The sequence below is a fragment of the Lipotes vexillifer genome, unplaced genomic scaffold, assembly GCF_000442215.2.
Source record: "Lipotes vexillifer unplaced genomic scaffold, Lipotes_vexillifer_v1.1 scaffold1136, whole genome shotgun sequence".
NCBI lineage: Eukaryota > Metazoa > Chordata > Mammalia > Artiodactyla > Lipotidae > Lipotes > Lipotes vexillifer.
The window spans coordinates 199981-211287 of record NW_006769631.1 but is presented as its reverse complement, the minus strand read 5'-3'; the positions used below and the strand labels follow the sequence as shown (position 1 = coordinate 211287).

Below are 11307 nucleotides of genomic sequence, written 5' to 3'. Positions count from 1 at the left end.
GAGGGGAAAAAAAAAAAAAAAAAAAAAAAAAAAAAATGAAATGGAGGAGGGGCAGCTTTGGCAGCACCAAAGGAGCTGGGGTGCTGGGATGGCCACTCCCTAAGCAGTGAGGAGTGATCAGCTTTGTTTTCTTTTCAGTAGAAAAGAGAGGATGTGAATTTCAGACATGCTCAAGCAAATGAGAAAAAGTAACATTAATTCTTTTTCTGTCATTGAAATATGATGGAGGGCTTCCCTCCATTATATTATATGGTGCAGTGGTTAAGAATCTGCCTGCTAATGCAGGGGACATGGGTTCGAGCCCTGGTCTGGGAAGATCCCACATGCCGCAGAGCAACTAAGCCTGTGCACAACTACTGAGCCCGCACTCCACAGCTACTGAACCCCGTGTGCCTAGAGCCCGTGCTCCGCAACAAGAGAAGCCACCGCAATGAGAAGCCCGTGCACCGCAACGAAGAGTGGCCCCCGCTCGCCGCAGCTAGAGAAAGCCTGTGCGCAGCAATGAAGACCCAATGCAGCTAAAAATAAAAAATAAATAAATAAATTTATTTTTTTTAAAAAATAAATAAAATTTAAAAATATATATATAGTGGATAATACAAGCCTCTAACCTACCCAATGGAAGAAATATATCCAATTATGACTTTCTCTCTCAATTCCTTTGAGTTTCTTTTTTTTTTAATTTATTTAATTAATTAATTTATTTATTTATTTATTTATTTATTTATTTATTTATTTATTTATTTATTTATTTATTTTGGCTGCGCTGGGCCTTCGTTGCAGTGCGGGGCTTCTCCAGTTGCGGTGCAGGCTTACTTGCCGTATGTAGGATCTTAGTTCCCTGACCAGGTATCGAACACCGGCCCCCTGCATTGGGAGCGCAGAGTCTTAACCACTGGATCACCAGGGAAGTCCCTCCTTTGAGTTACACCTGAGTTTTGGGGCGGTGGATTTGTGCATCAAGGTGACTTGGTTATCTACTGCTGCACCATCCCAAACCCAGTGGCCTCAGACACGATGGTTTATTCTTTCTTACCATTCTGTGGGTGGCCTAGGTAATTCTGTTTCACATCATGCCACCTGGATCACTCACATGCCCCGTTCAGCCAGCTCAGCAGGGGCACTTCCATTCTCCTGTATGCGGCCTCTCTCTCCGTGTGGTGCCTCATCTTCCAGGGCCTGTGGGATGAGGGTGGGGCAAGCAAGGTGCCTAGGGCACAAAATTAAAGAGACACTCACTCTCAGAGTCATGCGTGTGTGATTCTCTCTCAGCTGATACCCTAGAGCTTTGTGGGAACTGAATTTTATTTAATTTTCATTAGTTTTTAGTTTTTAGTTTTTTTCATTAGTTTTTGATGGACCTTTAGGTTATTTTAGTCTTTTGCTTTTGCAAATAAGTTTCAGGGAACACGCTTGAACAGGTTGTGTTAGTAGCTGTATACTATGCTGGCATACAGTTTTGTGTTGGTAGTTGTATTCTTTTCAAAATTGTTACCATTCCGTTCCTTCTTGACTCTTCACCAAGGTGGGAAGAACACTTCCTCCAACACTGCACGTACATATCCAGGCTTCCACTCTGATTTGCATGTGTGTATGTACGTATGTAATCCTTTGCTTGGGTGAGATCTCTTGGGACAGTCCTGGCCTTCTAGCTGAGGCTTCAGTATCACAGCAGTCTGAAATGCCACACCTAACCACAAGAAGGACCTTAGCTCCAGCCTCAGTGAAAGTAATCAGATCCTTTAGTGAAATAACCAAATAACAAGTTCTTCAAGGCCCATGAATTCATGACAGGCATATAGAGAATAATAATAACAAACAGAAAGCAATCACTAAATCCAGGAAAAGCAAGCAAATAAGAAAGAAAATGTAATCATGAGTATACTGCCTGTCTGAATAATCTTCCTAATGTAACCCCTTGGGGTAGACAGGATTTTGTCCTCAGTGCCCTTCACCCCACTCTTGTGCCTGTGAATATGTTATATGGTAAAAGAGACTCTGCAGATGTGATGATCGTTATGGACCCTGAAATAGGAAGATTGTCCTGGATTACCAGGTGGGCCCAATCTAATCACTTGAGCCCTTAAAAGCAGAGAAATTTCTCCAGCCCGGGCCAGAGAGATGCTTCAGAAGAAGTAAGAGTCAAAGCATGAAAAGGGTATCTGGCTGGCTTGGAAGATGGAGGGGGCCAAGTAGCCTCTAAAAGATGAAAGTCACCCAGCTAACAACCAGCGGGAAACAGGGATTTCAGTCCTTCAGTTGGAACTGAATCCTTCCAACAACTTGGACGAGGCTGGAAGCAGATTCTCCCCTAGAAACTCCAGGTAAGAGCCCAGGTCAGCCAACACCTTGATTTTGGCTTGTGAAACCTGGAGCAGAGAAACCAACAGAAACTGCTGAACTTCTGACTTAACAGAACCATGGAGCGATAAATCTGTGTTGTTTTAAGCTAAGTTTGTGGTAACTTGTTACAGCAGCAATAGAAAACTAATACACCACCTAACACTAATTGAGCCAAAAAATGGTAATATAACCACATCGGGAGGTGGAGAGGCGATTCTGTCTGGCAAGGAGAGGGTACTAAAATAAAACTAAGTTCTCATGTTGCCTGACAGGAAGTCAAAAGATTATATTTAAGACTTAAAAAACAGCAGCATAAGCATCTGGAGAAATATGGCAGTAGTGGAAGAAACAACTGAAGGCGTTAGAAGTGCTTGCTTCTGGAGAGCAGAAACTGGGAGTGAGGAGGGGTGGGGAGGGGCTGTGTGTTTTTTTGTTTTTGTTTTTGTTTTTCATTTTAAGCCTTGGAGAGAACGATATGGTTTTAAATGCATATTCCTATATTACTGCAATAAAAATCAGGAAGAACGAGTCCCGTGCCCACCTCTCTGAGAGCCTGAGCAGGTGGGGTGCCAGGGCTTATGGCAGCCCCTGCTCTCTCATCACCAGGGTGAAGGAGAGCAACAGCAAGCTTCTGGAGTCAGAGAGGAAGCTGCAGGAGGAGCGGCACCGCAGCGCGGTGCTGGAGCAGCACGTGCAGAAGATGCGCCTGGAGCCTGGGAGGACGTCAGCTTCTCAGAGAGCAGCCCCCAGGAGCAAAACAGGTAGGGCTGAGGTGGGGCCGGCCCCGGGTCACACTGGGCCCACGGTGCTCTGGGGCTCCTGGTTCTGACTCAGGGGCCAGCGGGGAGAGGACACACAGCAGCAGGGGCAGGCAAAGCTCCACCCTGACGGAGGGGCTGACCGGTGCTGCTGACTGGCTCCTCCCTCTTTCCTGAGCTCCTTACCTTTCAAGGGCAGGACCCTAAGGTCGCTTGTGTCACTTATGCTTTCATCCCATTGGCCAGATCCTAATCACATGACCACGCCAGCTCCAGAGGACTGTTCAGTTGTCCTAAATCAAAAGGTTAGTTCTGGGGCCTCCCTGGTGGCGCGGTGGTTGAGAGTCCGCCTGCCGATGCAGGGGACGCGGGTTCGTGCCCCGGTCCGGGAAGATCCCACGTGCCGCGGAGCGGCTGGGCCCGTGAGCCATGGCCGCTGAGCGTGCGCGTCCGGAGCCTGTGCTCCGCGACGGGAGAGGCCACAACAGTGAGAGGCCCGCGTACCTCAAAAAAAAAAAAAAAAAAAAAAAGGTTAGTTCTACTGCTCTAACACAGTGGTTCTTAAGGTACAGTCTCCAGACCAGAAGTGGCAGCATCTTGTGGGGCTGGGAAGTGAGGGTGTGGGATGCCAGAACCAGAAGCCATTTCCGGGGAGGAAGAACCTTCAGTGTGAAGAGGTTGAGCCTGCCTCTCTCCAACATCCCCATCTTCCCTGCCTCTCAACACCCCAGTACTCCCCCGCCCCCAGCCAAGGACACTCAGGTTTTTTTCCCAGCGCAGAGATCAGAACGTCTCAGGAGGGCATTCCAGAAGTAGGACACAGAGGGGGAGTGGTGCCATTCTCCCACCAGCAGGGCCAGGGCTCCAGGGGCCTTCCAGGAGCTGCTGAGAGTCCAGGCTGGGGAAGGTCCTGGGGGCTTAGCCCCGCTGGGCTTGCAGAAACAGGTCCCTTAGGAATGTAGTGTCTCCAGGCCATGGGCTCACCTCCTGCCAAGTGGCCGGGCTCCCAACTAGGGACGGCTAAGCCACAGCAGGGAAAACCACTTTGGTCCTGCCTGGACAGGGAAGGGCAACTGCCTGGGGAGAAAGTGGCCATGTGGCTTCTGTCCATGCTGGCCTGTGACATGGGAAGAGCACCGCCCCTCTTGGGGGCATAGCACACCCCTCCGCCTGTACAATAGGGAGCCTGATTGTGCAATGTGGTCCCCCGTGGCAGTTCCATGCCAGTGGGGAAGAGAACAATAAACCAGTAAAAGATGGTAGGCGAGTGCTGTGGCTTACAGCTGAGTATAAGGGGACAGGAGGTACAGAGAGCAGCTGTCTTCTAAGGGGCGGCCACCCTAACGGATGAGCTGATGCCTGAGCAGAGACGGTGGAAGGGGGTGAGGATGTGGCATAGATAACAGAGGGCAGAAGTGCAAGGGCCCTGAGGTGGGCGCACGGCTGGAGGCTTGGAGGTAGTGAGACTGGATCATGGGGAGGGGAATATGTGGTGAGGTAGGGAAGTCACGAGGTGCCGAGGAGGTGGTCCCATCACACAGGCCTTGAGGGCCAAATGTGTATTCACTGTGGCCTCACAGAGCTCTAGAAGCAAGAACTATTATCCTCACGTTACAGGTGAGGAGACCAGCTCAGAGAGGTTGATGATTTACCTGGGGCCACACAGCAGGAAGTAAAAGCCAGGTCTGCTGGTGCCAAGTGATTTCCCCTGTGCCAGGCCACCACTGAGGGCCTGTTCAGCACAGACGTTTTCTGATGCTGTGACAGTGCTCGAGTTCCCCACCAGGTGGGCTTTGATTTCTTTTTCTGAGCACTCTTTGTCCCCTGGCCCCAGCCACTGTGGATCCCCTGTGCGTATGGATGGAGACTGGAGGTGGGGGACCCAGTGGTAAGAGGGCATCAGATGCGGTGACAGCCTAGACTCAGACTCAACCTGCAGGCCAGGCCTCAGGCCCAGCTGCCTTCCAGAAACTTATAGAGTGCAAATATGGAGAGAGTAGTGAGAGGAACCACCTCAGTGCAAAGCGGGCAGTCAGGGCCTGGAGGAAGGCAGCCCTTGTCCTGCACCTTGAAGGAGGTGTAATGTTTCAACAAGTGGAGAAGCAGGAAGTGGACAGTTGGGGGTGGGAGAAGGAAGTGTTAACACAGGGCCATGGCCTCACCACAGAAAGTGGCTGCTGCTGCCCCACAGGTGTGCCCACCTCTAACACCAGGCACAACCCAAAGGAGAGCGAGAGGAAGGGCCCATCTTCTGCCCAGATCTCCAATGTGCCCGTGGAATCCCAGATGGAGGAGCTGACCACCAGGTGCTCCCTGCCCCCCGTCTTCCTGAAAGGGTGGTGTTGTCTGGGTGGAGGTGTTTTGATAGGCAGAGGGCTCACGTCCCTCCCCCTTTGACTTCTATTTTGCCCAGAAGGCTGGTCCTGCTGGGTCCTGGGTTCTAGGCCTGCAATTCAGTAACTGGCCATCAGAGGGCAGAGAAACCCAGCCATGACCCTAAAGAGCCCATGGTCCCAAGAGAAGCTTTATCATTCAATTAAACCTTTCAAGGTCAAATGCAGTGGTGAGAAAGGGGGAACCTCTATAAATGAGAACTCATGCCTGAGGCAGCCAACATTTGGGGGAACGACTGGGTACCAGGCCCGGTAGCTGTGGCTGGGCCCAGGCAGGAATCCCACATGGTAGTCCCCCAAGGGTCCCTGAGGGGAGTTCAGAGAGTACCCTGAGTCTGAAGAGCAGCCGAGCTGGCAGCCATCCCCAGGGCCCTCTACACGCATGCACACACACTCACGTGCGCCAGCGCAGCCGCGCTGAGCCCCCCTCTCTGTGTGGTCTAGGCTGGCCATGCAGGCAGAGGAGAGCGAAATGCTGAAGGCCGCCCTAAGCAGGGCCCTCCGGGGAAAGGAGGAGGACTTCCGAATGTACCATGAGACCCTGGGCCAGGTGAAAGGGGTCTTCCTGCAGGCCCTGCGGCGGCAGAAGACAGACAAGCACTAGGATGGCGGCCCAGTGTCAGCCTTAGGCCTTGAGAGGACGAGGCTCTATCTGAGGACTCCATCTGCTCCTGGAAGCCAACCTGGGCCCCTTCTCCTAGAAGAGGCTCTCCAAGGGCAACAAGAGCCAACATCCCATGGCAGGAGGGCAAAGGAGAAGCCCTGGGCACGCTTAGCGATGGCAAGGGAGGAGGCCAGCAGCCTGTCGGCATCAGCAAGAGCTCTGGGATGAGAAGCCGGCTGTGAACGGACAGATGCAGTCCCTTGGGCAGGTGCTCACTGCCCTTGTCCTAGAGCCTAGCGGGGGACCCTGCATGCCCACAGGGCTCCACATGTGCAGGAGAGCCCAGAGGGCTCCAGGCTGGGAGCATCCCCCAGGCAGCCCAGCCCCGCCCCACCTCCCTCACCAGAGCATCCTCACACCCCACTCCTACCTCCATTGCTCTATCTGTGGGCATCCCCACCCTCTACAGACTTGGGGGCACCATGCTCCTAGCCACCTTGTCGGCCCACCCCTTAGGGTTCTTCCTTAGGTGCAGACCCTCAGGCTTGTAATAATGATGATGATTTTCAAGATCACCACAGCTCCCAGTGAGTGGGCACCTGCTGTGGAAACCCGATCCCATCTAGACCTCTAGTAACCCAGGGGGTTGTCACCCTGTCTTACAGATGGAGAGACTGAGGCTCACAGAAAGACACGGAGCTAATATTTAACCCTGGCCTGCCTGCCTGCAAAAGCCAGGGTCATCCAGCGGATCTGAATACCCAGGGTGGGCGTGCCTACCCACTGCTAGGCAGCTCTGCCAGCCGCTCCAAGAGGCACCTCTTTTTGCTCCCAAAAGGCTGCAGCTGGTGGCAGAGGGCAGAGGTGGGGCCGGCTTGGAGCTCTGGGCAGGGGGATTTTGAGGCAGTGGGTCCAGGCGAAGGCATAGTGTACCTGCCTCACCACAGCACAGGGGTGAACTGGGAGGGCTGCTGCAGGAGAGCCCCCAGGCCCCTCTGTGACTGCCGCAGTGTCACCCCTCTCAACTGCAGCTACTGCCATGGGGAGGGGTGGCTCCATGGAGGGTAGCCACACACCCCGACCCCAGACGCCCTGGCCACACCTGTGCACACAGGGGCCCACACAAAGACACAGATGCACAGAAATACCTAGACTCAGGAGCATGAATCATATGTAGACACACCTGTGCCAGCAGACAGTGCTGACTCCACACTCACAGGCCCTGCCTGGCCATTTCCCTTCACATGGGATCAGAGGGAAACTTCCTTCACAGGAAAACTGAGCACCCTTTCATCCTCATGGCCTTCACTACACTTGCTGGGGGTCTCAAGACCTGTCACCCCATGCAGGGCTGGGGCTCCGAGTAGGGGGGCCAGCATGGACTCACTCCTCAGCCCCAGCCCCGAGGAAGGGCTTGAGCAGACAGGGTCCCAGAAGCCCCAGGTAGCTTCCCCCATGGACGGGGTTCACGGTATGTATGCCGCATATGTGAGTCACTGCACAAGTGACACAAGTGACCGGTCTTCACGAAAGGGAATGTGCGTCTACACACACACCACACACACACACACACACGTGTGTGCTTAGAGCAGGTCTGCTCCATTCCCCCAGCAGAATGCCTCTTCAGGACTCACTGAGTTAAAAGGTGCCAAGTGCTAGTGCAGCGGCTGGCACACAGTAGGCGCTCAATAAACGTCAGCCCACAGTATTACCTCTATCAGTTCCACAAATACTTGTTGAGCAATTACTCTGCCCTAGGCAAGGGGGTGCCAGGTGAGGCAGACTCAGCCCCCGAGCTCCTGGAAGCCCCAGATCAGCTGGGGAGACAGATTCCCAGGCCACCATCTACCGAGCCAGCTGACCATCAAGCAGTCATCGAGTGCCAACTGCATACCAGCCTCTCCAGGCCTGGGAGGGGCCCGGAGGCGAATCTGACTTGCTGCTGCAGCCTTCAGGCAGCTGCTCGTCCGGTCAGAGAGGCGTGGGAAATAGAGGGCCGCGACGGGGCGGGATGGGTTGTGGGTATGCAGAGACAGAAAGCCGCATCTCAGAGCCTCCCGCCTTTCCTGCTGGCTTCCGGGCTCAATGCCCAGGTCTGGGTGGGGTGAGGGCTGTCCTTCCAATCTCCCTGGGGTGTGGGTGGGCAAGGGGGGTGGGGAGGGGAAGGCCCAGGAGAAGAAAGGGTTGTCAGAAGGACCAAGGGCTGGGGCCCTGAAGGATCTAACTCAGGCGGGCCAGGTACGGAGCGTGGCAACCTGGTCTGTCCAGGTTAGTGCCTGTGGCCCCTCCTGAGCAGCACCGCCTGTCCCTGAGGCCCTGAGGAGGACCTCCCAGCCCTCAGGCAGGTGGGCAGCAGGTGGGCTGGACCTGCCTTTCACAGATGGGAACGCTGAGGCCCCTACCCGGAGCCACAAGGTGGCGGGAACGGGAGACAGGTGCCTGGAGAGTGGAGGAACAGCAAGTCAAGCAGTGAGGCCGCGGGTGGAGACGCCTCACGTGAGGACTCTCCCTGGCCTCACGCCAGGCTGTGGGCCTGGGCGCTCAGGTTCCAACACTGACAGGTGAGACCCGGCTGAGCCAGGGGTGTGGCTTGGCCACTGTCCCCTTGGGGGCCTTTGGGGCACCACAGCCGACTTGGACAAGGCTGCAGTCTGGCTCAGGCTGATTCAAGCCCCAAACACGTCCCCAGGTCCCTGGGCCCTCCCCTGCTCTCAGGAGCCCAGGTCAGGGGGGCCTGCAGCAAGAGGACTCCTCTGGGCCCTCGCATCTGGTGGCCAGAACTAGCCTCCCCATCCCCTCCTCCAGCGAGCTCACGGCCACCCCACAAGGAAAAGTCTCTGTCCACGCACCCCCTCTCCTGCACACACACCGTATCTCCTATAGTCCCTGGGCCTTACACACACACACACACACACACACACACACACACACACACACACACGCCATAAACAACATACCACACACACACACTTTCCCCGACTTTTTACTTTGAGCGACAACAAGAAACAAATGAAAAGGACTTTGGGACTTGAGAGAACTGGCCCCCTGCCCATCTTTCCCAGTAGCCCTTGCTGGTCTTAGCCCAGTCACTTCCTGCCCCTCGTTTTGTGGGCACCAGGTGCCCTCCCCTCACCACCCCTCACTCGGGGGAAGCTGGCCTCAGGCTGTCCAGCCCCAGGTCCAAGGGGCCTCCCTAGCCTTCTACCCGCCTGCCATCCCCACAAGCCAAGCTCCCTACAGACCCCACCGCACGCGGTGGCCTGGTGGACCCCTCCTCCTGCTGTGTGTGAGCGCTGCCTGTCTTGGCCTCTGGAGCGAGGGGTCTCAGCCTCTCTAACAGCCTCTCTCTATGAGCAGTTCAGTGAGCCAGGCCCTGGCCACGGAGTGAGCCGTCGAATCCCCCCAAGAGCCCAGTGAGGTCAGGGCCGGCAGTGTGCCCATTTACAGATGAGTAGCTGAGGCTCAGAGAAGTGGGTTGCCAGCAAGGCGGAGCTCAGGCTCAAGTCAGCTGGCTGTACCGGTGCTCTTAATGGTGAAGCCAGACCACCCCGTCTGCCTCCCAGAGCCATTCTCTTGGAGCCTCACGAGGGCACCAGCTGCATGGCCGGCTCAGGCTGGTCTCGGCCAGCACCAGGTGTGGGTGAGCTGGGTTCTTGCCCCTGCAGGGCAATCAACTCCAGAAGCTCATGCGGCTGACCCAGTGACTGTAATCTAACCTCCTGTTCGTCAATTTCCCCTTCTATCAACTGGGGAAAGTGGTAACAACCACTTCCCTAGAGGTTGTGGTGACATTAAAGAGTTAATCCAGGTACAGCCTCAGAACTGTGATTAACTTATTTCTCCTCTAACAACCATTGACTCCACCTCAGGACTCTACTCGGGTGCCCCACCTCCTCCAGGAAACCCTCCCTAACGCCCACAGCCTGGCTCAGGCACACCCCCTCCCCGACGCCGGCCTCCTCTAGCACCCGTGATCCATGACCGCAGCCCGCACGCAGCCCCTCCAGTGCAGTAATCACCGTTCATGCTTCACAGAGTCAGGGACCCGCCGTGCAGGCCTCCGTGCCACTCTGTGGGGAGTGTGTGCTGAAAGGAAGCTCAGCGCCTCCGGGTATTGTGGGAAGGGAGGGCACTCTCCCTCCCAGGCCTTGCTCAGGCCCTGGAAGTGCCCCTGCTGAGGGTCGGGGTAGGACAACACTTCCTCCTCTAGTCTCTGCTGAGCCTATGACTGGGCTCAGAGGGTCAGCACAGGCTCCAGGACCTGTCCTGTGACTCATTACAGTCACACAGCTCCTTCTGCCCTCCAGACCCTGTCCCCCATGCACAGGCATAAACGGGCCCTCCCAGACAGACTCTGAGATCCTCGTCCCAGGGGACCCCAGAGTGGCTGGATCCCTGGGTGGCACTGGCCTTGGGGAGGTTGTGAGGGGCCCTGGCACACTGCCCACCATGGAGCTCCGAGGTCCTGCATCCAACCATGCGTCCGTCCAACCAGCTGGGCTCTGAGGCCACGGTGGGGTGGCCTTCAGGATACCCCTCTACATCAGGTAGGCTGGGCTGAGGCCTCAGCTGCCCCTTCCCAGAGTGAGGGCCCTGTCCCCCCACTCCCCTCCACCAGGGGAGTCCTGGCTGCTTAGGAACACTGCTGTCTGCCTCCACCCTGCCGTGGAAAGGAGGTCAGCCGCTCCAAGGACCCACTCAAGTGACCCTGCTAGCTCCCCTCCACCTGATCAGCTCCCTATGGGACAGGGCTGGGGTATAGGGCCCACACGTCTCTTGCCAGTTACAAGTCCACTAGGCAAGTCAGTCCACCCCCAGGCACTGATGCCTGACCAACCAGGATTCTCTGCATGATGAAATGGAGCAGGGCAGGGGGCTAGGTGGGTGTGCCATGGGACAGCCGTTGGGAATTCACATGTAAAGGTGTGCGCTGGAATTCACGGAGCTGCACGTGAAAGTGTGTGCACGGTATGAGTGTGTGTCTGCATGGCGGGGGCGGAGCTCACAAGCCTAGAGAGGCCAGTGGGGGCCCCCTGGAAGGCTTCCTGGAAGAGGAGAGTCCTGGCCAGCAGTGAGAAGGAGGCACAGGCTCTACGGACCAGGGGAGGCAGGTCGAAGTGAGGTCCAGGTGTCCCTGTCTGAGCCTATGCCAATGGCCACCCCTTCTGCCCCTCCCCAATCCTCCCTGCAGCTCCCTGTGGCCAGCAGC

At 55.7% G+C, this 11307-nt stretch overlaps 1 protein-coding gene across 1 annotated transcript in view; it reads left to right on the top strand.

The window, feature by feature from the left end:
- CCDC13 (coiled-coil domain containing 13) overlaps window positions 1-6098 on the top strand; it is a 30517-nt gene extending 24419 nt beyond the window's left edge. The window contains exons 13-15 of the mRNA XM_007445696.1: window positions 2950-3104; window positions 5293-5407; window positions 5939-6098. Coding sequence (XP_007445758.1) covers window positions 2950-3104; window positions 5293-5407; window positions 5939-6098 — 430 coding nt within the window. The remainder of the gene's footprint in view (window positions 1-2949; window positions 3105-5292; window positions 5408-5938) is intronic.
- Window positions 6099-11307: the final 5209 nt, after the last annotated feature.